Source organism: Podospora pseudocomata, chromosome 6, assembly GCF_035222375.1.
Source record: "Podospora pseudocomata strain CBS 415.72m chromosome 6, whole genome shotgun sequence".
Classification (NCBI taxonomy): domain Eukaryota; kingdom Fungi; phylum Ascomycota; class Sordariomycetes; order Sordariales; family Podosporaceae; genus Podospora; species Podospora pseudocomata.
Genome location: NC_085890.1, coordinates 985,159 through 1,010,193, shown reverse-complemented (window position 1 = coordinate 1,010,193; position 25,035 = coordinate 985,159). Strand labels below are relative to the sequence as shown.

General features: G+C 52.6%; 7 protein-coding genes across 7 annotated transcripts; 3 read left to right on the top strand and 4 right to left on the bottom strand.

The window, feature by feature from the left end:
- Window positions 1-616: 616 nt before the first annotated feature.
- QC762_605700 (uncharacterized protein) lies at window positions 617-3,438 on the bottom strand (the record flags this gene model as incomplete). Its single annotated transcript, XM_062892259.1, has 3 exons — window positions 617-2,665; window positions 2,794-2,911; window positions 3,008-3,438. The coding sequence occupies 3 exons, from the start codon at window positions 3,436-3,438 to the stop codon at window positions 617-619; spliced, it is 2,598 nt and encodes an 865-aa protein (XP_062740348.1).
- A 2,521-nt stretch (window positions 3,439-5,959) lies between these two features.
- QC762_605680 (uncharacterized protein) lies at window positions 5,960-7,750 on the bottom strand (the record flags this gene model as incomplete). Its single annotated transcript, XM_062892258.1, has 1 exon — window positions 5,960-7,750. The coding sequence occupies one exon, from the start codon at window positions 7,748-7,750 to the stop codon at window positions 5,960-5,962; it is 1,791 nt and encodes a 596-aa protein (XP_062740347.1).
- Window positions 7,751-9,031: 1,281 nt separating this feature from the next.
- On the top strand, window positions 9,032-11,760 carry RVB2 (RuvB-like protein 2). The gene is made up of 3 exons (XM_062892257.1): window positions 9,032-9,967; window positions 10,040-10,266; window positions 10,323-11,760. Exons 1-3 carry the CDS (start codon window positions 9,806-9,808, stop codon window positions 11,545-11,547), a joined length of 1,614 nt encoding a protein of 537 aa, XP_062740346.1. The 5' UTR covers window positions 9,032-9,805; the 3' UTR covers window positions 11,548-11,760.
- Window positions 11,761-11,837: 77 nt separating this feature from the next.
- QC762_605660 (uncharacterized protein) lies at window positions 11,838-13,280 on the bottom strand (the record flags this gene model as incomplete). The annotated part of the gene is made up of 1 exon (XM_062892256.1): window positions 11,838-13,280. One exon carries the CDS (start codon window positions 13,278-13,280, stop codon window positions 11,838-11,840), a length of 1,443 nt encoding a protein of 480 aa, XP_062740345.1.
- On the top strand, window positions 12,251-15,271 carry UFD1 (ubiquitin fusion degradation protein). The gene is made up of 3 exons (XM_062892255.1): window positions 12,251-13,853; window positions 13,951-14,226; window positions 14,285-15,271. Exons 1-3 carry the CDS (start codon window positions 13,665-13,667, stop codon window positions 15,140-15,142), a joined length of 1,323 nt encoding a protein of 440 aa, XP_062740344.1. The 5' UTR covers window positions 12,251-13,664; the 3' UTR covers window positions 15,143-15,271.
- A 421-nt stretch (window positions 15,272-15,692) lies between these two features.
- Window positions 15,693-18,107, top strand: QC762_605640 (uncharacterized protein; the record flags this gene model as incomplete). The annotated part of the gene is made up of 1 exon (XM_062892254.1): window positions 15,693-18,107. One exon carries the CDS (start codon window positions 15,693-15,695, stop codon window positions 18,105-18,107), a length of 2,415 nt encoding a protein of 804 aa, XP_062740343.1.
- Window positions 18,108-19,317: 1,210 nt separating this feature from the next.
- QC762_605630 (uncharacterized protein) lies at window positions 19,318-22,761 on the bottom strand. Its single transcript, XM_062892253.1, has 3 exons — window positions 20,522-22,761; window positions 19,750-20,310; window positions 19,318-19,697 (listed from the first exon to the last, which is right to left on the bottom strand). The coding sequence occupies exons 1-3, from the start codon at window positions 22,070-22,072 to the stop codon at window positions 19,599-19,601; spliced, it is 2,211 nt and encodes a 736-aa protein (XP_062740342.1). The 5' UTR covers window positions 22,073-22,761; the 3' UTR covers window positions 19,318-19,598.
- Between the last annotated feature and the right edge of the window lie 2,274 nt (window positions 22,762-25,035).

Genomic DNA, 25,035 nt, shown 5'->3' with positions numbered 1-25,035 from the left:
CGGGTCCTGCACCCTGTTAACCACCGTAGATATCACATCATGGCCATTTTCACACCTGCTGTCCAGATCACAGCCAACTCATCTTCAAAATTTCCAACAGCTAACAGGTATCATTTACATCCATTTTACCCCCCAGCTCTCCTCACAGGTACCTCAAAAACATGGCTGGTATCAAGTCCATATATCAAAACCCCCCACCCCCCACCCCCACAACATCACAATCTCATACATGACCCCCCGGGGAACAAAAGAACAACAACAACCCATATTAAACAAATCCATCCATTCATCCATCCACAGTCTCTCTCTTTCCAAGATAAACACTCAATATCACACACCTCAAATACAAGAACAACAATAACAACAACAACACCCCCCTTTCTCTTTGTGAGTTAATCCGCTTTCCATCCCCATATCTGCATACTTGATTTATGTCTGACAGTCCCATTTTACACTTGAAACAAAACCTTTAAACTCCCCCATCCCCATCCCATACCATTCCCATAGCAAAAAAAAACAAAAAGAAAAACCCTCGCTGGCAACAAGTGGTGTGGTATCCCGCTAACAAGATAAAATGATCAACAACAACAAAAAAAGTCAAACAAACATCCCATCCTCATCTCCCCGCCCGCTCTGAGTTCCGTCCTCCTCCTCTGTCACGGTCTCGATCCCGCAACATATCCCTGTCACGGTGATTTGGTGGGCCATCCCTTTCTCTCTCACGCGGAGGGTGGTCCCGATCTCGGTCTCTATCCCGATCTCTATCCCTCCCGCCTCCCCGTTCTCGATCCCGATCACGATGTTCTCTCGGCGGGAAATCTCTTCCACCGTGTCTGTCTCTCCCCTCTTCTTTCTCCCTTTCCCTCCCACCACCACCCTTCTCCCGCCCACCACCCCCCCCATCCTCCTTTCCCCCCTCCCCAACCCACCTCCCCACCCCCTCACCAACCCACTCCACCCCCTCCCCCTTCGCCCACCTTCTCATAACCACCAACGCCTCCCTAACAACCTCCTCAACCCCCATCCCCATAACCCCCCCCCTCATCCTCAACCCCGTCCCCTCCCCCACCAAACCAACCAACCCCTCCGCCTCAGCCCACATCCTCCCGCCCTTCTGCACCACTCCGCCAACCCGCCTAAACCACACCCCCGCGCTCCCCTCATCAAGCATGAAATACGCGTGCACAATCTGATCCAAACAACTCGCATGCAGCTGGCAAGCCAACGCCTTCAAACACCTACTCTGCCTCACCCCCTGTCTCCCCCTCAATTCCGCAATATGCGGCAGCAGCGACTCCCACATCTGGATATCCCCCGACTTCCCCGCCAACGTCCTCGACAAATTCAGGTTGTAAAAGGCGAGGAAATATGTTAGGACCATCTCGAGGTGGAGGGCAGAGAGCCGTTTCTCTTCTGCGGGGGAGGGGTTTCCATGACTAGACTTGGAAAGGTCATCCCGCGTGTGCTTGATCTTTGTCCCCAAAGCCACAAGCTCCTGGTGGATTTTCCGGTGGTGCTCCGACTTTTCGATTGTTTTCGGGTCGAGGGGAGCGACATCCCTCGTGGGGGGGCGAGCAGCAGCAGTGACCGCCTCGGCACTCCCAGACACTGCCGCCGTGATGCTGTGTTTCAACGGGGTTGTCGAGTTGGGGCGGAGGGGTGTAGGTTGGGAAGCACTACCACCCTGCGGCGGCACCCTCAACGGAGTCGACGGACTGTTATGGTTATTCTTCATGAGCTCCGCCTTGACACCCCGAGACTTGGGTGGTATGACCGGCGGAGGAGCGGGGGGCTGCTCAATCTCATCCGCCGGCCGAGGCCGTTTTCTCGCTGGCGGCGGCGTTGCTTCCACACTGATCGACCGCTCCTTCTTGAGGGCGTCCTTTGCCGATTTCGACGGCAGACTCAACAAGTCCTTGGCCCGCTTGGCGTTGGCCTTCTTCAGCTTCAGGGTCACGATCCTGCTGGGTCGCGGGGGCGGCTTCTCCTCTGCCGGTGGGGGGAGTGATATCAACGGGGCCGCAATGATGGTCTTTCTTGCACTGCTAGGAGACGATTCTGACTGACTCCCCGACTGATTTCTGGCCGGCGTCTGGTTGCTCTGTATCAAAGCCTCCTCCACAATCGCGGGCAGCGTCGGCGACAAAAGCTCCGGCAGCACAGGCGGTTTCCTCTTCTTCGCCGGCGGCGGGCCCCCGTCCGCCTTTTGTGATCGCGGTGGCGCCTTGTCCGCTAGCTTTCTCCTCGGCCTGTGCTCCTCGAGCTCGGCCTCCAGACTTGGGTGAAGTGGTGATAATAATTCGGGCAACAGCGACTTCGTCAACCCTTCTCCTTTTCGAGGAGTGGATCTGCCGCTATCTGGCCGGACTCTCGACCCATTAACTTGTATTGTTGATCTCGGAGACGCAGTATTTTCTCTGTCCCTGTCCGTCGACGCAGGCGCCAAGCCATTCGTGGTCGGACGCAGTGAATCATTCTTTGTGTCTCGCTCTCTTTGTGTTCTCTCAGGGACCCCTCTGTCGCGACCCCGTGGTGGTTCCGGTTTTGGCTGCCGGCCATATTCGCGGTCGAGCTTCGAGGTGCTGACCTGCTCGCTCCTGGGTCGCTTTTGTGGGGGCAAGCTCGATTCAGTATCCGCGACACGTTTTCTGCTCTCGGGTTCGGGCTGCGACCGTGGCGGTGGGGGATGTTTACTTCTGTCGTCTTTGTTAGCATGGACGGCCACAACAGCGACCTCTTCCCTCTCAATTCGTACCTGTCCCCATTCACCTCTGGCCGCGGTGGCCTTTCCACCCGGGAATCCGACCGGGAATCTGTCTTGGAAACCACCCGACGCGCATCCGACCTCTCCACTGGCTTCAAACTCTCCTTCTTCACCACAACCTCCCTCTCCCTCTCCCTCTCCCTCTCCCTCTCCCTCTCCCTCTCCCTCTCCCTCTCCCTCTCCCTCTCCCTCTCCCTCTCCCTCTCTCTCTCCCTCTCCCTCTCCCTCTCTCTCTCCCTCTCCCTCGATGGCGGCGGTGGTGGCGGCTTGTGAGCACCACTCCCATTCGCCACCCGGCTCTCCGATCTAACCGGCGTCTCACTACTACTATTATTCCCCATGGGCGACATGGGCGACTGCTTCCTCTTCAACGCCTCGGAAAGCGTTATCTTCTTCCTCTCGCCCGTCTTGGGGACCGGTCTGGGAGGCATCTGAGCGGCCTGCTCCTCCTCGACAATGACCCACGGCGGTACAGTATACAAAAACCCACGCTCGGCATCGGACGAGAAGGTCTGGTACTGCAGGCGGGCGCTGGGGCCGTTAAACCACCACTCCTCAGCCTTGGGGTACTGGCGGTTGTGGTACAACGAGAGATGGTACGGGCAGTTGGGAAGAATATGCTGGGCCACGAGATCTTCTGCATTCTTCTTCGCTCCATCCATCGTTCTCTTCATTGTTGGGACATTTGGGCGCTCGTATCTTAGTGGTGCGGTCGGTCGTGTAGCTCGTTTCTCTAGTTGGTGACGTCTCGTTGGCGGTGCCTTTTCTCTTCTCTCGTTGCCGCACAAAAAGTGGAGGATGCAGATGTTGGTGCGGTGCGTGTTCGATGATGGGGAAGAATCCGGACCTTTGCTTGGTGGTGTTGGAGGTGGAAAACCAAACTTTCCGCGGCCCAAAAGGCAGGTTTGCTGTTTAAACTGCTGGACCGTAGTCTGCGGAAGCTTTGGACGGAACCTGAGGATGCCAACCGAATAACTGCACGCAAGCAACCGAAGAAGAAGAACAACACAATGTCAAGCTCTGCTTGGAGGGTGGTGCGCAAAGCAACTAGAAACGAAGAAAGCTCGTGCGCGCGCGCGCAAATTGTCTGCCAGGTCGCGACCCGTCAGTCAGTATGGTCCCGTGTCTGTCTTCGATAACCTCTTTCCCCCGGCGCGCTTCCCGCAAAGAGATCCAAAAAAAAAATATTGCCCCCCTTTCGAGTTGAATCAGAGATTCGGGTCTCACTCTGCGGGGCAATTGGGTCTTTTCGCATCAAGGTTTCCCCAACGGGCAGACAGAATGTGCCAACACACGTACCAAAAGTTCCCGTCAACAAGCTCGGCGGTAGCGACAAGGCCTCTCTGGCGTCAGTCCGTGACAGAAGAAAATAATACCGCCTCGCGATGTCGAAATCGGTGGTTGTCCTCCGAGTTTATCCCAGCCTCCGAGAAGCGACCTTATCTTCGCGGCTCAGACACGAGCACATCTCTCGAAAAGACGGTAGGTTGGTCGTGATGTTGCCCGCATATGATGGCGACAGGGCAACGGGCTGGTCAATCGAACGGGCGCGGTAGGTATGGGAAGTGGAATCGGGGGTAGAGCGTGATCACGAGCCGGCTCGAACGTGGGAAAATCGGAGATGGTATCGTGCGGTCCGGACGTGGTGATGTTGTGGATGGTGTGGGCGTGGGTGTTGCTGTGGGTGTGGGCAGCGGACAACGGACAGTGCAGGCAGTGGACAGTGGGAAGCCGAGGGTGGATTCCCGCGGGCGGGCAGCGGTGCGCGAACAGTGGAGTCGCCGGGGACCGGGGACAGCGAACAGGGTGACAGGGAAGTGTCAGTGGTGTGCTCCAGCTCTGTTTTACGGGCGGCTCGACCTGAAGCTGTCTGCAGAGTTCTTGGCTCTTTTTGCGCTGGGGACTTTTTTATTTACACCTAGGACATGTTCCCGTCTGTTCTTCTCATCGTCACAAGTACACCCCCATCCATCACTCTTCCCATTCTTCCTAGGTACGGAGTAGACAGATAAACAGTCACTCGGTTTGGAAGAAACAAACCATCTCGGCCTAGCGCCAGCCCATCACCCGGCACTTGGTCCGATCTCATCCAACAGATTCAAACCGGGAAAATAACACACAAGTCTTGGCATCAGCTGCCCCCCCCCCCCCCAAAAAAGACGTGCCCAGTTTTGACTTTCTGCATCGCTCTTAACCAAGCCGCCGGAGCCCAAAGCTTAAGTATGACAGCTGACGTGATCTGTCTCACCCCTAGGTACTCCAGTTCCTGGCAAGGCTCTGTTTCCCTTCATAGACTGCGCACATTTAGACAAACCAAAATCAAACACAGATACACACATTACAATGTTTGATTTAGTAATCTAACAATTAGCCCGCAACACATATACGTCACTTGTCAGGCAGCTTAATCTGCCCATTTTACATCTAAGGTGAGACGTCACCACCAAAAATACAAAACTCATCGCTTCCCTTGACCTCGCCTTCCTCCTTCCTTAACCAACTTCAGATGCCATAACCTGCTGCCTGTCGGTGTTATTGATAGAAATAAGAATATGCCACTGACGAATGTAACGCCTGTTGTTCGTGGTCGAACATGATGTCGATGATGAAATCAACGAGGCTCCATTATAACACAAGGCTTCTTTCCCTTTTCCTTCCCTTCCTGCCTCCCTCTAGTCTTCGCAACGTAATTTAAAGACAGCTTGTCAACCCCAAAACCAAGACGCCATGCTGTAAATCATAACAGCAATGCGATGCAAGAAAACACATGAGTGGTTCCAACGTATGTACGTGAGCAAAGCGTTTATGTGTGCCAGGTAGTCACTGGCACACCATGCCTTTGTCCTTTGCCCTTCCTTCCCACCCCAAAACATTCAACGAACCATAACGCCGTGCTGGTAAATCATACCAAAAGTCTCGGGTGACCGAAAAGTCAAGGGCATAAAGATGGAAAACCCAACGCTGTGAAGAAACAAGAAATGCACAGAATCGTAGAAATGCACACTCCCTCCCGTGGGTAGTTGTAGACTCTCCAACCACACCGAGCAAACCCAGGCCAAGTAATCAAGGCTCTCTTCTCGTAAAATCTTGCCCCTAAATTCCAAATGGCCATCTTGTCACTGACCATATAGCCGGCATGGCAGCGCTTTGTCGTACACCTTGGCCCAGGTCTCCTCCCCCGGGTTGCTCAGGCACCTAGGAGGCAACGCCCTTCGGAACTCCGTTCAGCCCCGCCATATTAGGGCTTGAATCAATCCTCCGTTTCTTCACATTTGTGTGGTAATCCGAATCCAACGCCTTCGCCATGTCGTCCACCTTTTCAACCTTGCCCTGGCAGTCCTGCAAGCCTGCCTGCAGCGTCTTGACCAGGTCAAAGAGGTGACGAATATCCATCTTGATTTGAGCCGGCTCTGGGTAGAGCGTCGAGATGTACGAAACCATGTGGTCAAAGAGGCTCTTGGTGGTCAGGTTGTTGAAGCGGTCATCCAGGGTGCTTATACTCATAGTCAAAGAACCGATGTTGCTTTTCAAAGTGTCCTCGACCACTTGGTGATTCTTGGCCAGCTTATTCGCAGTCTCGGTCAGACTGTTGATCTGGACTTTGTTGTGTGTCGCCTCCGACTTCAAGTTGGTCAAGGCCAGGTCTAGTCGGGCAATGTCAGACCGCATATCCGGATTGTCAAGAGTCTCCTGCTTAAGGGGCGCCTTGGCTTCGAGCGACTGCACCCGGTCTTCCAGTGCCGTGAAGTCGTTTTTAACTGCATTGATCAAATCGCCAAACTTGGCCGTAATGGCCTGCATGGTCGCCGAGAAGACTTGCTTCGATACCCCAGCAGAACCTGCCAGTGGCGCTTCGACAGTTGTCGGCGTCGTCACCAGGGTCGGTGATTCGAATCGTTGTCGTTGAACTTTGCTGACTTCTGTTTGCAAGTTCTTGACGTTGCCTTCAAGCACTTTCACATTGCCCTCCAAACCTTTAACCTTCTCCTCAAGGTTGGGGAACTGGACAGTAATGTCGCCCATAGCATCCAGCGTGTCCACATCAATGTTGGAAAGTCGCTCCTCCATCTTGTTGGTCTTATTGCCCACTGACCCCAACGTGTCATCGATACCGGAAAACCGCGTCTCCATCTTATTCACCTTATCAATCACTGTCATCAACCCTGTACGGATATCAAACATGTCGCCTGTGAGATTCTGCTGGTGTAGTAGAGAGGCGTTGGACTTTTCAAGCCTTCCCTCAAGCTGGTGCTGCCACGTCTTAGTGATGGTGACAAGCCTCATGTCCAACTCGTTGCGCCACGATTCGGCAACAGTGTCGAGTTTTTGGACTCGATTTTCAGACTGTTGAGCGAGGGCCTGCCTTTGCTGCGAAAGGGCTCCTTCTTGTGCGGTAAGGGTTTGGGTGTGTGCAGCGAGTTTTTCAGAGTGGGTGTTGAACTCGCCCGAATGCTCGGCTAGGCTGTTCGAGTGGTCATCGAGAATCTTTGTGTGGGACGCAACAATCTGCGCCAATTCCTCCAAGGTCTTTGCCTGTCTGGAAAGAGCCTGCTCCAAGGTTTGGCACTTTTGACTGAGGTTACTGAAGGCAATTTCCATGGCCTGGGATTTCGCCTGCACCTCCTCGAACTTCCGATTCTGGGCTTCCAGCTCTTGCTTTTTCCCTTCTTCCAACTGCTGAAACCTCGCCTCAAACTTCGCCTCGAGTTTGGCGAACATGTCCTTGGTCGTTTCGTCACGACTCTTGAGATTCTCCTCAGCCTGTGCGATTTGGGTTGCAACGGCTTCGCCATGCTCTTTCCAGCCTTCCTCCTGCCTCTTCAGGCTTTCTTGTTGTTGCTCAACAGTCTTGGTCAAGGCTGCCAGCGCCGCCTCGAATTCTTCAGTCGATGCTTGAGATTGGGCTAGCGCGTGGGCTTGCAAGCCTGTCTGGTTCGGAAAGGAGGATAAACAATTAATGAAGAAAGTAATTGCGTTCTGCTCCATTGAGTGCAGCTTCCTGAGATGATGCTCCACGTCCTTGATTTCCTTGTCACTCTTGTCCCGATATTCCTTCTGCAAGTCTGGCACCGAAGCAAAGGAAGCGGCATTCCGCTTGGCTTTCTCGTACTCCTTGTTCCTCTGCGCCTGGCTTTTCTTAAGCAATTCCAGGTGCAGTTTGAAGCGTGTTTTCTCCGCTAGCATGGCTACGAGGTGCTTCAAAGCCTCCTCAACCCCGTCAGCACCTTTTGTGGACACGTCTAGCTGGCGAGTTGCTAGAACAAATGCAATCGTTAGAGACAGTCCGTATATATCCACGGGAGTACTTACATGTTCCTGTGGCGGCACTACAGTCCTGACGAGCTCCGCCACTAACGGGGTCCGAGTCGACAGAAGCAACCAGTGATGCTACATGATGTGACGACAACTTTTGACGTTCACAATCACGATCACGGTCCTTATCACGGTCACGGTCACGGTCACGATCTCGGTCTCGGTCCCGCTCCCTATCTCGGTCCCGCTCCCGGTCACGTTCCCGCTCTCGTTCCCGCTCTCTTTCGCGTTCTCGATCTCCTGAACGATAATAATCGTCTCTCGACTCACGAGTGGAGTAATCGTCCCGACGAACATCCCGTGAGCCCCTCGAGTCCCATCTCTCGTCGAGACCACGGCGGCTTGGGAGTGCCCCAGACGCCCGACGGTCGGAAGACATGTTGGAGCAGCGACCCGGACTGGGCCGAGGCGGCAAGCGCAGAGTTGCTGGGACGTCTCCTATCTGTCGACTTTATGATTTTGTGACTGATGGTGCGGCAGAAACTCAACCACAGCCAGGGGTTCTGTAAAATCATGTTAGCAACTATTCGAATACATCGAGAATATATTCACACGCCCAAGACAAATCGCAAGGTTTACCACAATAACTCAAGAAACCCAAGGATGGTTTTCCAAGTCTAGATGGCGTCGGCAGGTAGAAGAAAATTGACATGTCTAGCAGTTGATAGCCATAAGAGAAGTCAACAGCCATGCAGCGAGCCGAAACATGAAGGTGCCTCACGAAGTGCATGGATGTGGAAGAGTAGGTAGGATAAGTCTATCAACTCTACTTCTGGTCCAGGATGTACACGAGTGTTGTATGAGGAGCACAAGGTACGTTGGCCTCAAGGATGTCGGTTTGTGTGCCCATGGCGCGCGGGCTAAGAGATATGGAGAGAAGTTTACACTTACCGGAGCAGTCAGTGGCTGAGGGCCGAACGAGTGACGCGGGGGAATTCCGAGCTTCGAAGGTCGTGCAAGTACAATGCGTCACGGTTGAACGGCGCGGGGCTTGCTAATAACAAAGCGAGCAGTCTTAACAGAGATCCAGCAGCACCAGGGCATGCATGTAAAATAGAAAGCAAGCAAAAATAAACAGGGAATCAACGCGGTGGTGAGCTGGAGATTGGAAGATTTATAAACTTTGAGCTCCAAGGTTTTATCATTGAGAGGCAAGCACACCCCCAGCAAACAGGTAGGCGCTAAGAGGCATGTTCCAATGGCAGCTGCGCTCTTCTGCGGGGGGGTCCTTGTCAGGAGAGAAGAAGCAATGTGTAGAGAGTTTGCTCACGCACAGTCCTACTTACTCGAGGAAACGCGTTGTCGATTCGAAAAAGAAAAAAGAATCCAGGTCAGGTTGTCCGCTATTTTTTCTTCGACGGGTGGCTGATGGGAAACAGACATCGGAAGGCAACAAAAATATTGTGTAGTGTAGATATTCAAACAGGCACCGACCTCGCTCGGCCCGTCTCTATTCTCTGCCACACGGCGCTGAGCGAATGGTCTTTTGTACTTCAAGTCGCCTGATGGATGCCCGCGACGCGGTCGAGAACAGTACGCAGTGAAATTCGCGCGCCACTGTAGCAACAGCCCTAGACTTTAATAGCGTAGCATTCATTTAACCTACAGCGATTGATACCCAAAGCGGGGTACCCTGGACTGCTGAGCTGTCGGAAGTCGGAATTGGGAGCAGCAAGCCTTAATCTTGGTTCTTGGCATCTGCTCAGTTGATGCATACCTTGCCCCGATATGTGCACAGCGCCAAGACGCGATAACTCTAATCAGCAATCAGTCGAATCTCATCAGCCTCGCGATTCCAAGAAGTGTTGGCGCGTTCATACCAGCTTCCTCGAACGGCAAAAATCTAACATCTTCTCCAAAGTCATTTGCAACAAGCGCACAATGGCTGCTGTAAGTAATTTGGATACCATGAATCTTTGCCAAACCCAGGAACCAGAGAGCATAACTGACCAAAACATGCAGCCCGTCGTCACCGTCTCCGAGAGCAAAGAGCTCCGGGGGCTCAACCTCATCGCCGCCCACTCGCACATTCGTGGGCTGGGTGTTGATGCCGATACCCTCGAGCCCAGAATTGCCTCCCAGGGCCTGGTAGGACAGGAGAAGGCGCGCAAAGCTGCCGCTGTGGTGCTGGAGATGATCAAGCAGGGGAAGATTGCTGGCCGCGCAGTGCTTATTGCTGGGCCCCCAAGGTTCGCAACGTCCAGCGCTAGATCCCAATCAACAGACACTGACCACCTGATTATAGTACCGGCAAAACCGCCATCGCAATGGGCATGGCCCAATCCCTCGGCTCCGACGTCCCCTTCACCACCCTCGCCGCCTCCGAAATCTTCTCCCTCGAAATGTCCAAAACCGAAGCCCTCACGCAAGCCTTCCGCAAGTCCATCGGCGTCCGAATCAAGGAAGACTCCGAAATCATGGAGGGCGAAGTCGTAGAGATCCAAATCGACCGCTCCGTCACGGGCGGCGCAAAGCAAGGGAAGCTCACTATCAAAACCACCGACATGGAAGCCATCTACGACATGGGCAGCAAAATGATCGACGCCATGACCAAAGAGCGCGTCATGGCCGGAGACATCATCTCCATCGACAAATCCTCCGGCAAGATTACCAAGCTCGGCCGTTCCTACGCCCGCTCCCGCGACTACGACGCCATGGGTGTCGACACAAAATTCCTCCAGTGCCCCGATGGTGAACTCCAAAAACGCAAGGAAGTCGTCCACACTGTCTCGCTCCACGAAATCGACGTCATCAACTCCCGCACCCAGGGCTTTCTGGCCCTCTTCTCGGGCGATACCGGTGAGATCAGGAGTGAAATCCGCGATCAAATCAACACAAAAGTAGCAGAGTGGAAGGAAGAAGGCAAAGCCGAAATAGTCCCCGGCGTGCTCTTCATCGACGAAGTCCACATGCTCGACATCGAATGCTTCTCGTACATCAACCGCGCCCTCGAGTCTGACCTCGCCCCCATCGTCATCATGGCCAGCAACAGAGGACACTCCAAGATCAGGGGAACAGACTATAAATCCCCCCACGGTCTCCCCCTCGACTTCCTCGACCGTGTATCAATCATCAACACGCACGCTTATAACGGCGACGAAATCAGGCAGATTCTTACTATTCGTGCCCAGGAGGAAGAAGTGGATATCACACCTGATGCTCTTGCCCTCCTGACAAAGATTGGACAGGAGGCTGGGCTGAGGTATGCGAGCAATCTTATCACTACTTCGGAGCTCATCAGGGCGAAGAGGAGGGGTGCGAGCAAGCAGATTGGTATCGAGGATGTGCAGAGGAGCTTCAAGCTGTTTTATGACCCGAGCAGGAGTGTGAAGTTTGTGCAGGATTCGGAGAAGAGGTTGATTGGGGAGGACGGGGCGGTGGATTTTAGGGTGCAGAATGGTGCTGGTGCTGCTCCTGCGGCGGCGGTTGTGTCTGCGGTCGAGGGTGGGGAGAAGATGGATACCTCGTGATAGAGGGGAAATGTGTATGCATGCTGTCTATGGGAATTTTTGCGTAGGCGTTACGGGATAGGGGATAAAAAGAGAATTGCTGTGTTTGTTTACATTGGGAAGCAGATGATGGATTGTAACTGTAATGAAATAGATTGCTTTGAGAGACCAAACCGAGCATCACTGCCATGGTGGTGCACCAAGGGCTGTTAATGTGTTCAAATTACGAATTACTACATACTTGGGTATCGCTGAAAACTCCTTTTACGTCCCTTTTTTCGCTTCCCAAAAATCAAAAAATCGATGCAATGCTAAACAAAATCCGCCACCCTCATCCACCCTTCTGTCCCCTTGACTCTAAACTCAACCCCCTCCCCAAAATACCCCGCCTCCCTCCACGCCTCCATAGTCTTGCCGTCAAAAGGCCCTTGTATATTCCCTTCTCCCCCATCCCGTCCGTCCACCCACCTAAACTCCCACATCTTCTCTGCTGGTTGTAATTCTTCCTCTTCCGTTGCTGGCTCAACCCACCTCTCCCCCGTTTCATTATAATACATCCTGCACAACCTCTCCCTTTCATAATCATATATATCCGGGTACTCCCTCCCCATCAACTTGTCCGCCGCATCCGCAATATCCCCAATCGCCTCTTTAATCCCCTCCTGTTCCGCATCCTTCTCCTTTCTATCCCTACCAGCATCAACATCCATCTCATCCCCTCCCCCTCCCACATTCTTCTTCTTCTTTTGTTTCTCCAACTTCCACCTCGGCACCTTCCTCTCCCTCTTCTGCCCCTTCCTAAGCCTAGCCAACGCCTCCAGCGCAGTTTCCCCCTTTTCTAGCTTTAGTATAAGCCGCGTCATCAACTCCCCAGTCGTAATCTTATCCTCCTCCTTTTGTCTCTTCCTCAACCCCTCCTCTCTCTTCTCATGCGCAGCAGCAGCAGCCTTCATTTCCTTTTTACTAACCCCCTCCAGCCAGCGGTCATGAACAGCATCAGCATCAGCAGCCTTCCTGATGAAATTCCCCGCCTCGTCAAAAGCGCCCTCTTCCTGCTCGGCGCGCATGTTGAAGGCGTCGATCTTGGGTGCATGTTTTTTTAGGCCTCCCAGGCCGACTTCCTCGTCTAGGCCCTCTTCTGCGATGGCGGCGGCGATGGTGTCGGGGTTTTCTTCTTCGTCATCGTCTTCGTCATCGGAGAGGGTGGGTTCGGCTGAAGGGTTGAGGGTGATGTGACCGCCTGATTTGGAGTCCCCTTCTTGACCTTCAATCTGGTCAACATCTAAAAAGTTGACAGTTTTGTCCTTTTTTTTGGAGGGTTTGTTGGAAGGTTTGGACTCAGTGTCTGAGTCGGCGGTGCCAAACATGTCAATTTCATCGTCCGAGTCTGGTTTAGAGGTGGTGGTGGGTTGGGAGTTGTAATTGTCGAGGGCGTCTTCGAGGTTGACCTTGTCGCTGCGGGCTTCGGCGCGGGCTTCAAAGTGCTCGTTTTCAGAGTCGGAGTCGTAGCCGTCGATGTTTACTGCTCCGCGTTTTGTTGCGCGGGTGGAGGAGCCGATTACGTCGGCGGCGAGGGTTTGGTCTTGTTCTTCTTGGTCGGATTCGTCCGAGTCGGCGGTGGGTGCGAGGGCGGAGGGGTTGCGGACGTCGAAGCGGACTTTTTTGGAGGAGGATTCGGAGGTTGAGCCGTGGTGGGTGCGGGCGAAGGCTTCGGAGGCGCGTTTGGGGCGCGCGGCGGAGAAGCGGGAGGCCATGGTGTGGTTGTGATGGGGGTGGTGGTGGTGATGGTGATGGTGATGGTGGTGGTGAGGGTGAAATTGGAAGTTGAGGACGCGATATGTTGCGATTATCGAGAAGAAAGGTAAGCGATAAGGGTTGGGGTTAGGGGAGGAATGACGTCAGGAGGCTCGGTCGTGATGGTGAATCTAAAGGTTTCACATGCAGCGCCAGGGAGCACATTGTGGTTGCCAGCTTAGCTCTCTCGAGATTCACTTGATAATAGTATATATACGCTCAGTAGAGCATCGAGTAATCTTCAGACAATTTCTGAATACATAAAGCTGTTGAAGGTCGCGCCACAGCAGCCACAACACCCCGCGGAACCCCACAGTGCGCATTGAGCTTGGGCCGCGACTGTGATGGATAGTAGGTATGTCATCCACTGGCTGCCTTCGGAACCTCAACGACCAGCTGCCATTCACTTTCTTCTTTTGCTACCACAACGCCGCATTGGAAGATACAGCAGCTTTCTTACCTTCCCCCAGCAACACAACCAAAGCTACGCGGTTTTACAGGCAGCTTTAAATCTCGGTCCATCAAGCAAAATGGTAAGCTCATCCTTGCACCCTTGGCAGCGCCGAGATATCACCACCCCGCCGGCAGCACAACCTCGAAAGCACGTTGCTGATGTCTGATTACAAACAGTTTGGCTACGGAGGCGGGGGTAGAGCCCCTCGCGTACAGCGCTTCGATGAATACTATCGCTGCTACCCCTTGGTCATGGCCCCCGGCGCCGAACGCCCCGAGCTCAACTACGGCTCCAAGATCTTCCTCCCTCCTTCGGCTCTCGACAAGGTATCTAGGTTACACGTCCAGTGGCCGATCATGCTGGAGTTGATCAACGGGGCCGAGGGCAAGCACACGCATGCTGGCGTGCTAGAGTTCGTGGCCGAGGAGGGCAGGGCTTATGTTCCTCAATGGGTATGTGTGCTACAAGTCACTTGTGAAGGAGCGTAAGCGCCGTGCTAACCAGTGGTAGATGATGCAAACACTCAAACTCGACGTCGGCGACATGATCCAGATCAAGACGACCTCTCTCGAGCTTGCCAAGCTGGTCAAGCTGCAACCCCAGTCAGTCAACTTCCTCGACATCAGCGATCCACGCGCCGTTCTCGAAAAGGCCTTTCGCAACTTTGCCACACTGACCAAGGGTGATGTTTTCAACTTTGAATACAACGACGAGATTTACGAGATGGCTGTGCTGGAGGTCAAGCCCGAGACGGATAAGATGGGCGTCTGCATGATAGAGACCGATGTCAGTGTTGATTTTGCCCCACCAGTGGGTTATGTCGAGCCTGAGAGACAGCCTCGTGGGAGCGGCACCAGCACTCCGCGCAGTGCCATGGGCCCAGGTGGAGTGGCTCCCGGAGGTCTGATGCACAGCCAGGGGACCATGGCGCAAGCCATCAACTACGGTGCCATTGCTCCCAGCGCAGTTAACGTCATGATCGGGAACTTTGCTGGAGAGGGTAACCGGCTGAGCAAGAAGGGAAGTAAGGCGTCAACACCAAAGCCGGCGACTCCAGTTGCTGGTGCGTCAGTTAACATCGGGAATGTTGCGCTACCTGCTGCGGCGCTGCCCAAGAGAAGGAATAACGGTCCGGCGCCGTTGCGTTTGCCGCCAAATAAACTGTTCCTGGGGTATGAGATCAAGCCTGTCAAGACGGCTGCGGACAAGGAGAGAGAGGCGGCGAACGCCAAGCAGCCTCACTTTGCTGGCCGAGGACAGACGTTGCGCGGAGTGGTCAAGAATCCAGAGGACGAGGAGAAGCCTCCGGTTGAAAAGAAGCCAGAGGAAAGCAAGGGGAGGCGGTTGGATGGCAAGGACCCCCGCTAAATGGCTGATGGCATGAAAATTCACTTTGACCAATGCATTGTTTGGCGTTTGGGGTTTTTGGGAAAGGCAAAGGGACAGGAGGCAAACTGCTATAATGGATAGAGAAGTCGGCAGCAGTCAGCAGAGTGCAGTCATGGATTCTGGGACTGGGTTTTGCTTTTATGATTTGCCATGCCCAGAGTGCTTAAATCCCTTCTAGCACATGAACTGAGAAATACTATCTATCTAATGCAGCACACCTCTTGTTTTCTGATATATATATGTTGATAACTGTAATGGCCTCTGTTAACCCTAACCCGATGGCTGTTCTGGAGGGGCACTTGCACCAAAGCTTGTGCCCCACTATCGGCCAAGGTTTGACAGATGAGCGAGTGAACCATTCACAGCTCACAGGCCGTCCCGCTTCCGGATCTCTTTCTTTCAACCATCGAACTGCGACTTGCATCTTCTTGCCTCGAGCCGCGCTTAATTTGCACTTGCACTCGATAAAAAAAAACCTGTCGTTCCAACCTGTTGCTTCTCACTAGATGGTCGCCCACACAAACTCGCCATGAAGACTCGCAACGGTGGTGTGGTGGTGTCTCACACACCTGGATCCGCTACGTCGCCGGTGCTGCGCCGGAGCTTGCGGCCTCGTACTCCACGCCAAGATGCCGGCGTCCAGGGGGGTGCGTCGTCAGGAGGAGAGGCCAATGATCCCCACGTTTCGCTCAGCAGCCGGGTCACCAGGAGCTCAGCCTCGTCTTTCAGCTCTACCACCTCCACCAACGGCCATCGTGTGATACAATCACCGCAGCAGCAGCAGCAGCAGCTAATCACTACATCGCTTCCATTTCGGACGCCTGTCGGGTCGCACGGCAAAAGAGCCGTGTCACCGGGTGCTTTGTCGGCTGGTACCGCTCGTCGTCGCTCAAAACGCACGAGACACAGGTCGGGGTTTTACAATGATGAGAGTGAGGGTGACCCTGAGGATGATGGTCATGGGAGCTTTACGACGACGCTGGGTGTTGGTGCCGAGCGCACCGGCAGTCCGAGACGGAGTAGTGCTAGGTCTGTGAAGAGGAGGAAGCAGACGACGCCTACTAGACAGACGCTGCGGGCTGGGCAATTGGTGCTCAAGCCGCCCAAGACAGCAACTACTACGCCAGATGCTGTCGCTGAATCCAGACCTCAGGAAGTGTTCATTCCCAACTGGGTCAGTCTGCCCTGGTTCTTTTGGGAGCAGGTCTTTCAAGATGCCTCCTCGTCCCTTGAAGACTCGCACAGAGCGAAATGGCTTCTTGCTGCAAGCACAATCTGTCGAGCTTTGGAAGAGCCTGCCATCACTGCTTTATATCGTCGCCCTCCACTGGCCAGCAGGGGCATGGCACACGGCCTTGTGTCGCTCCTTGCTAAAGACCCGAGCACGACGTTATTTGCCTACCGGACCAAGATCAGGCGACTTTCTATCGATGTTAATGAGATTGCTTCCAAGCTTCACAGGGGTGAGCCGCTCGACTTTACACAGCTGCTGCGTCACCTCCCCGAGCTCAAGGCGCTGGAGCTGTACCATTGGAAGGACGACCCGGTGATGAGGGATATGGGGAGCAACCTCCGCTGGCGGTATCCCAGGCAACTGTTCCAAGGATTGGAGTCGTCGGGTGCGAGGCTGGTGGAGTGGCGATGGAATCGCCGGTTCACGGAGCACGCGTTTGACTGGGGGGAGATCAAGAAGATTCATGAGAAGGAGTTGTCCAGTGTGAAGAAGGTGACCTTGCTCAATTACCAGCTTCCTTCTCTTGAGGCCACGTCGAGGGATGATGAGGCGGAGGTTTTGGAGAGGGATAACGTTTTTGTGAAAAACATGGCCGACGCGATCAATGCCTTGTCGCAACTGGAGCATGTCGGGTTTGAGTACTCGAATGCAGTCGACGATAGGATCCTTCCGATGCTGCCCAGGAACCTTAGAGGTCTCGATCTGATCAACTGCTGCGAGGTTACCGACGAGGATCTCGCCAGTTTTTTGCTCACGCACGGCAATAGACTGGAGAGCTTGACGCTGAGGCATAACCGCGCGCTGTCGCTTTCGTGGCTTACGATTTTGGGGAAGGCGTGTCCGAGGTTGAAGTGGGTGGTGATGGACTACAAGATTGTGGCGCAGATTGAGCTGGGATATCGGAATGTTGATGCGACGTGTGGGGTGCTGGAGAGGTTTGAGAGTGCGCCTGTTTGGCCGGAGACGTTGGTTGGGATCGAGCTGAAGGATTTCAAGCATTGGACTGCGGAGGCGGCCGAGGTTTTTTTTCGGTCGCTTGTTGATTGCGCGGGGGGGCTGTCTAGGTTGAGGGAGATTGACTTGAAGGTTATGCTTGATGTGCCGTATCAGCAGCGGTCAGATTTTAGGGACAGGTGGAGTAATACGCTCAGGAAGGTGTTTTTGAGGGATGATTTTGATGAGGATACGGGAATTACTTCGTTGAGAGCTGCTCCTGCTGCTGCTGTTGGTGGGGAGGTGGTTGAACCCCCTCTGTCTGTGGCCAAGAAAACCAAGAAACGGGGCGTGGATAGCCCGTCGAGGAGAAGCAGCAGGATCAGGGAACAGTATTCCAACCCCTCCAGCCGGGCTAGTAGTGTTGGTCGGGATTTGAGGGGTGGTAGGGTGGCGGAGAAGAAGGGGTTTGGGTTTTCGTATGCGGAGCCGGAGACGGATGGGGAGGATATTATGGGAGAAGATGATGATGATGATATGGAGGTTGATGATGAGGAAAAGGAGGAGGAGAAGGAGGAGGAGTTGTACTACAGGCAGGGAATGTGCAACAGGGTGGAGGTTGTGCTGGACAATGGGAAGCCGGTGGCGATGCCGTACAGCATGAATGACTTTGTGGATGTGGACGAGGGGGGGAGCGGGGAGGGGGATGATGATAGTGATGAGGATTGGGATGGGGGGGAGGGGGGGGAGGGAGAGGATGAGGGGTATGCTTGGTGATGGTTTTTTTTTTTTTTTTTTTTTTTTTTTCTTCAGGTATTGAGCTGGCTCGAGTTGGCACCGGGAGTTAAACCTGTGTGTGAAAGGGCTGGGTTACGGTACAGTCAGGACGGGACGGCTGTAGATTCACGGTTTTCTTTTTCTCTTTCGTTTCTGTCTTTGTGTTTCTTTCCTGTCTTCACTGGAGTTCTTGCACTGTACACTGGCGTTTGGGGGTTTCTCAAACTCGGAATTTGACCGGGCGGGGTGGGGGGCGTCTACTGGTTGGCTTTTTGTTACTTTATATCTTACACACATGTGGTCACAATGGAGGCGGGAGGGGTGGGGTGGTCTAATACCTGGGAATTTGCCCTGATACCTACAGGAGGAAACAACACTACAGATAATGCAGGAAAGGAAGGGTATTAGGGACAACAGGACGTATATATTTTAGATTTTGGGAGTTGGGGAGGGGTTTGTGTGGGAGTATTATACTGTTTAAATAGCTTGTGTAAATGGAATCAAGGACAGTGTTAATAAACCTGGGCTGTTGGGGTAGTGATTCTTTACGTGTGCCCGCCCTGTCGGATGTGGCCTTACGGATCGTAGGTAGGTATGCGTGTGAAATATGTTGTTGCTGCTTGGCTGTACTAAAGGGTGTTCATTACAAGGCAAATATGATCCAGGTAATGGTTATAGTAATGTAGACCAACTTCTTCTGTTGGTCAACAAATAGGAAGGGACACAGTACCCGGAATGGCAATGCAAGGTTTGTGTGTGTGTATTGTTCTGTGCCTACCTAGCAACACCGCTGAATCGATCAGCACCACAGAAAATGTTTACTCGTGATATCAATCTTAGCTCCATGGTTGACTCTCAATCAAAGCATGGCCGGTCGGTGATCAGTGTCCAAGGAGGAGCGCAGTGATGCAATGACAAGTTGGAACATTTCATGTGCCCAAAATGTAGCCCAGATCCTCTCCATGGCACCTGCCACACGACTTCCATCCAGTTTCAAGCATGTCATCAGCCAAGGCCATAACAATCATGTCATACAGTCTAGTAAACACCTCTCTCCACTCCCATGTTTACATTAAATCTTGCTAGTTCCAACGCTATACCGATATTCCCAGACACCCCATCAGCAAGCTCAGTTCTTAATTTATTAAACTAGTTGCAACATATCCCCATCCCATTCCCCCTTATCTCCCCCCTTCCTTTTCCCTACCCCCAGGTGCCACCCCCCTATCTATCCATCCTGGTTAAAAAGCAAAGGCTAGCAACACAGAGTACCCTGAAGCAACGGTATATAATGCCTCCTTCCCCCATATGCAAATGCAACGCAAGTAACCCTTCTTTCCTTCTTCTTTCCCCATAAAATCAATCCCTAGTCAAACGTGCCCTTTCCCAATCAGTTCCCTCCTTCTTTTCTATATCGGCCGCTGGGTTGGAGCAGAGAGAAGTAAAACACCCTCATAAAGTCTTGACGAGGATGACAGATAGCGTGGACAACTAAACCCTGCAGCCCTTGCACTTCCATTTCCTGCCCAGTTTCTTCGCTGTCTTCTTATCGTCTACACAGCGATCGTGCCACAGCCGGTTTGTGCATTCCTGTTTCCACAATTAGTCACCTGTCTGTCGAGAAGATGGCAAGAAAACATACCTTGTTCCCACAAACAACCATCTCACTGACCGGCACCGGCTCCCCACATCCCACGCAACACCCCCCAGTCCTCTTCCCCTTCCTCCCCTCCTCACCACCCCCACCACTAACCTCTCCATTCACCGCTTTGCTCTTCCTTTCCCTCGCCTCATTCAGCAACGCCGTCGACTCAATCACCTCATTCTCCCCCAACACCCTCCTCGCCAACAGCGTGCTAACATGTTTACTAAACTCTTCCGCCCTCGCCTGCTTCTCCACCAGCCACCCCGCCTTGTCCTTCACGAATTGCAAAAACGCCTTGGGCAGGTACTGCTGTGATGAAAGATGCTTCCGGAGAATAAAGGCGTCCCATTCTTGCATGTACTCTTTTTCTTCGTGGTTGAGATCGATGAAATCCTGCAGGGCCTCGCGGTGCTTAAGCAATAGCCAGGAGTCGTCTATCGGGTACTGAGGGACTGGGGTGCCGGGTTCGAGGGCAACTTTACTGTATGGGTCAAAGAGTGGCTGCTTCGTCTTGGGAACAAGGACGACTGGTCTGGTGGGTTTTTTGGGGGCCGGTTTCTGCTGAAATTAGCGACTTGCTCTGTCCGTGGTGTACTGAATGAAAAAAAAAAAAAAAGTACAGTGGAATGACATGAAGGTGACTGAAAATCGGTTGTGTTGGTTGATGACGGTGATGATGTTGGTAAGAGGGATGATGCCAATAACGAAATTGGCGATGATGGGGGTGCGAGGCGAAAGAATGTACTGCTGTGTCACTCTACTAACTTACTGGCTGTGGCTTCGCCGGCTTCCCATTATTCACAACATCCCTATCGTTGTCCGGACCCAGCCTATGCTCAAGCCAGCTCTCGTCCCCATTCACATATTTTTCCACATCCAGCGGTTCCACCGGTAGACCAAGCTGGTACACCTTAGGTCTGAGCGGACTGCCCGGGTTCTCGCTGTTGGGCTTGACAGTGACGCAGCAGCCCAGCTTGGGCCGAATTTCAAAGCTGAACAGGTACTGCGGGTGGCTCTGGTAGTGTAGCCGGAGCTGGGTCAAATTGTCGTTCTCGGCGGCGCAGACGATGCAGATGAACTTCACCATCTGCACCTGTTCTGGGGGCAGGAGGTAGGTGATGACGTGCTCGTCAACTTGTTGATTCGCCCCATTTTCCACCGTGTCGCCAAACTTCCTCCGCTTTTTGGGTTCCTTCCCAACAGCCGTATTCCACATCTGCCTAACATTGTAGTTGACATTCTGTTTTGTGCGTCTCGACCTGTTGGGTGTCGTATCACCCTCAGGCATGAACTCGTCGGGAGTGTCTGGGAACGACCCCCCGTTGACCTGCCCACTGACACCACCGACACCATTCACCCCATTGGCACCGTTGACCCCATTGATGACAGCAACCCCATTGACATTCCCATTCGTAACCACCTTGTTGTGTCCATCAGGATCAAACGCCGTGATGCAAGGAAGAACATCCTTAGTGTGCTCCCGCATAGTCTTCTGGGTGGAGATGGCCGTCAACCACCGCACATCCACATCCATAAGAAAGTTTGTGGCGATATCTTGGCTGACATGCTTTTTGACTCTAAGCCGCATCGTCTTACGGTGATTTTTGTTAAAAATGTCCGCAATACTGGCGCTCATGACCCATTGTCGTGGTGGCAGCCCGCCGCTGTTGTTACTGTACAAAAGATCCTCATCGCTGACGGTGACGAGGTCACGTGGTGGCCAGTTGGGATCACCAGCAGACTGAAGCTCAATATGCACAGAGTACGTGTTGGCCAGACCAAACACAGCGTCGTCGTCGCGTTCGAGGGAAATTTTGGCTTCTGGAATGTGGAATGGTCGGATGGAGTAAAAACGCGCCATGGGGGACTGACCAGCGGGGTTCTTGAAGACTTTGATGTCACAAACCTGGCTGTCGACGTGGAGGACCACGGGGTGGTCGCCTTTGTATCCCATGATGGTGAGTTGACATCGAGCCTTGATTTGCGAGACATCTTTGATGTTCGGCGGGACCAGTCCGTTCATGATGCCATTTTTGACCCGGGGAGCATCCTTGTGACTGACTTTGAGAACCTCGATGCGAAGACCACGTTTGGAGTTGCTCCAGTCTTCGTAGAGAGGAAAGACATCTTGATCATTTTCGAGGCGGCGACGTTTGGCGGCGCGTTGAGTGGTGTCAAGCTGGTCGGTGATCTGATCAACAGAGTCACGAGACTCTGAAGATGTCTTGTTGCCCATCTGGGACGTCACGCCGTCGTATGCCTTTTTCCAATTCCGATGCAGGTACGGAAGGCCACGGGCGCGAGGTTTTGCAGTCGTCATCGCTATTATATAGCATTAGCGGCTGAATGGGGCCGGAAAATGAATTGAAAGGTCGTCAGATGAAAGCGCCTTTGATGAAAATGATAAAGATTGGTGCTTGTCCAGGTTAGAATCAATGTAGTGGTTGATGACAACTGATGGATACCGAGTTCAGAGAAGGCTGCAGTACCTATCGTTGCTTCCCAGGCTGAGCGGGTGTTTTGGTAGCTCTGGATAGCTAGCATACCAGAGGCGGGGACTAAAAGGTGGAAGGATGACGCAGAGAAAATTACAAATGAATATGATATTCGGCATCGACGGCGACAATTGAAAAAAAAAAAAAAATTGAATAGATTGAATTGCCAAAATGAGGTTCTGCCCCAGGCTGCGTGTGGGAGCGGCAGCAGGCTGACCATAGAAAAATGTGGGGAAATGCCGTCAACAGTGTGTACACATGTGTCTGGTTTGGTCCGTGGCGCTTGCCTTAGATATGACAAAAAGGGGGGGGACATGGGATGCCGTGGTTGAAACACCAAGAAAATGATGGTGATGGCTGTCAGTGTTCTGAGAAAATCCAGAAGGGCACAGCCTGGCGCTGCACTGGCGCAGAACCATCTTCACTTGGACAGGAACTCCTGTACAAATCAAATACGCATCAAAAACAGGGCCAAGGGCACGAGGAGTGAGACAGGGAGAAGGAGAACGCGTACCTGATAAGCGAATGGACAGACAACGAGGCAGAAGAGAGATTCTACAACTTCGCGATTGTGCCACTCAAAAAACTGTCGCGAGTCGTGGGGCCGAACACCGTGCTTCGCTCACTGAAATGGTTAGCGGCGTGTCGCGGTAGCAGGGTACTTGTCTGTGGGGGGAGTTTCACCCGAGGTGCATGTACCCTGTTAACAGCCCTGGTCACCCTCTCCGAGACAGCCGATTTGACGCCAGTTTGGTTGAATATGACCAAGATCACAAACAACCAAGGGGTGACTGGCTGTGAAGGTAGGGCTGTGGGAGGATGGGGTTGTCGGACCAGGCGGGGTGCCTGTGAAAAAGATACCGGAAGCTCTGTCTTGACTCCTTGATGAACCTGCAAAAAGGACTCGGTTGCACTGTTTGAAAAGATGCGAAAAGGAGGAATCAATGCTCGTCGAGTCTGAATATCATCTTGTGGCCTCAAAACTGGGATGAAAAGGCTGCAGCTGCTGTCTCAGACTCTCTTTGTGGCGGTCCAAGGCTTGTGTTAAGGTGGCTTGCTAGCGCCTGCCGTCAGTCATTGGCAGCAAGAGGAGAGAATGTATAAAAGATGAGAAAAGTCGCCAAAAGTGTCAGACAAAATTGTTAATATGTCGCAGGATCAGATCTCATGACACAAAGCAGGTTCAGGGTTGGGTGTGGGTTGTGGTAGGCTGTAAGGTCGGAATCCGCTTGGCCACCTGCCGATGCTCAACCTCGAGGAACGGACTGCAAGATATTTGCGAAAACAACCGACTGAAGGCAGCTACTCGTTTTTAGAATGGCCAAGCCCAGCAGTAATCGGGTCCTGGGATTCGAGACCGATAGGCATGAAAGACTGGAGACATTATACCAGGGCGGCAGCATGTAGACTGGACCCCTGAATGACGCGTGCAACACGGGTCAAGGGGCAGACAACTTAGAACAAAGAATGCTTACCGACTTGCTGGTTTGACAATAGATTGATGGAACCAGTGGGTAAGGGCATGGTTGACAGTGGTGGTGGAAACCATCCTGCCGACAATGAGCTTGACAGTTCATCTGCCCGTCATGGAAGACTTTTGCCGGGAAGGACACATCAAGCAAAAAACACCAAGATTAGGAAGAATCTCGTGACACTAGAATTACTGATATCTTGCTAAGTCTTGTTTGTCTCGGAGCTTCAAACCCGAGTTAGTCACGATGGCTTTGTTAGTGCGCCTCTGAGGCCACAAACGACAGCCTCGTCTTGCTCAAGATAAAAATCAAACAAATCAGCCACAAAACTTCGATTTCGACCAGACTATTACCGTGTGTTGAAGGAAATCCCATTCAAACATCCACCAAGCTGGTTGTATGTTCCTCCAGTTACTTTAATCGAGAAAATGGTGTCTGGGATTATCTGGGCTCGAGACGCACATCGTGTTGTTTCTGATATTAGCTGAACCAGATCCACACTTTCAGCTCAGAGAAATTTGGTTTCGGGTCTGCTATACTAGAGAATATCAAAACGAGCTTATCAGGCTTCTAGATGAATCCTCCTCTATTGTTGGACAGACGCATGCTTGAAGCTTATTAGACACTGGCCAAGATCGCCTCTGATGATTTCAGGTCCAAAATTATAAGTGGTAGATAAGCTACTTAGAGCAGCTAAAAAGAGACTGAAAAGACTGTTTATTAACTATTTGGACTTGCTTAATTGATTGGTTGATTGATTGATTGATTGATTGATTGATTGATTGATTGAAAATCGAGCTTGTGGCATCCTTCCGTGCCTGGCTACTACCAAAGTATGGAATGAATCTTGGAAGGATGACAGTCACGAATGTTGCCTTATTTGCCTCACATATAAGAGAAGAGTGTACTGTGTGGTTTTGGTTTCAGTGAGGCATACCTAAAACGGCTCATAACAGAGAGAAGGTGACAAGATAATGCTTGACTAGGTAAAGAAATAGTATGATGTTGGTGTTCCGAGACCGAAAACGAACCAGTTCCAGAAAGGCTGCTATACCTCGACACTGTGTAATCGGTTACACTGATCAAGATATACCAGATAACCAGGAGGTGACCACACTGCTTCGGGAAACTTCATAGCAAGGTTGAACTCACGATCAATCCGTTATGTGGCACAATGACTTCATAATAAGAACCTTCGAGGAAATGGTTCGCATCAGTGGTAGCTTGACTTTCATGTCTTCTATACGCTGGATGTCGAAAGTATCATCAGAAATCAGGTATCGATTTTGTGGTCAAGATGCAATAAATATTGACGA

What these genes read in the sequence shown, in the direction of transcription:
- RVB2 (XM_062892257.1), top strand. Translation starts at nt 9,806, where the DNA reads ATGTGCACAGCGCCAAGACGCGATAACTCTAATCAGCAATCAGTCGAA. An exon ending in ACAAGCGCACAATGGCTGCT is followed by an intron (nt 9,968 to 10,039) that starts GTAAGTAATTTG and finishes CAAAACATGCAG; the next exon opens with CCCGTCGTCACCGTCTCCGA. An exon ending in CTTATTGCTGGGCCCCCAAG is followed by an intron (nt 10,267 to 10,322) that starts GTTCGCAACGTC and finishes ACCTGATTATAG; the next exon opens with TACCGGCAAAACCGCCATCG.
- UFD1 (XM_062892255.1), top strand. Translation starts at nt 13,665, where the DNA reads ATGGATAGTAGGTATGTCATCCACTGGCTGCCTTCGGAACCTCAACGA. An exon ending in TCGGTCCATCAAGCAAAATG is followed by an intron (nt 13,854 to 13,950) that starts GTAAGCTCATCC and finishes GATTACAAACAG; the next exon opens with TTTGGCTACGGAGGCGGGGG. An exon ending in GGGCTTATGTTCCTCAATGG is followed by an intron (nt 14,227 to 14,284) that starts GTATGTGTGCTA and finishes AACCAGTGGTAG; the next exon opens with ATGATGCAAACACTCAAACT.
- QC762_605630 (XM_062892253.1), bottom strand. Translation starts at nt 22,072, where the DNA reads ATGACGACTGCAAAACCTCGCGCCCGTGGCCTTCCGTACCTGCATCGG. An exon ending in AGCCGGCGAAGCCACAGCCA is followed by an intron (nt 20,311 to 20,521) that starts GTAAGTTAGTAG and finishes TAATTTCAGCAG; the next exon opens with AAACCGGCCCCCAAAAAACC. An exon ending in TGGTTGTTTGTGGGAACAAG is followed by an intron (nt 19,698 to 19,749) that starts GTATGTTTTCTT and finishes TTGTGGAAACAG; the next exon opens with GAATGCACAAACCGGCTGTG.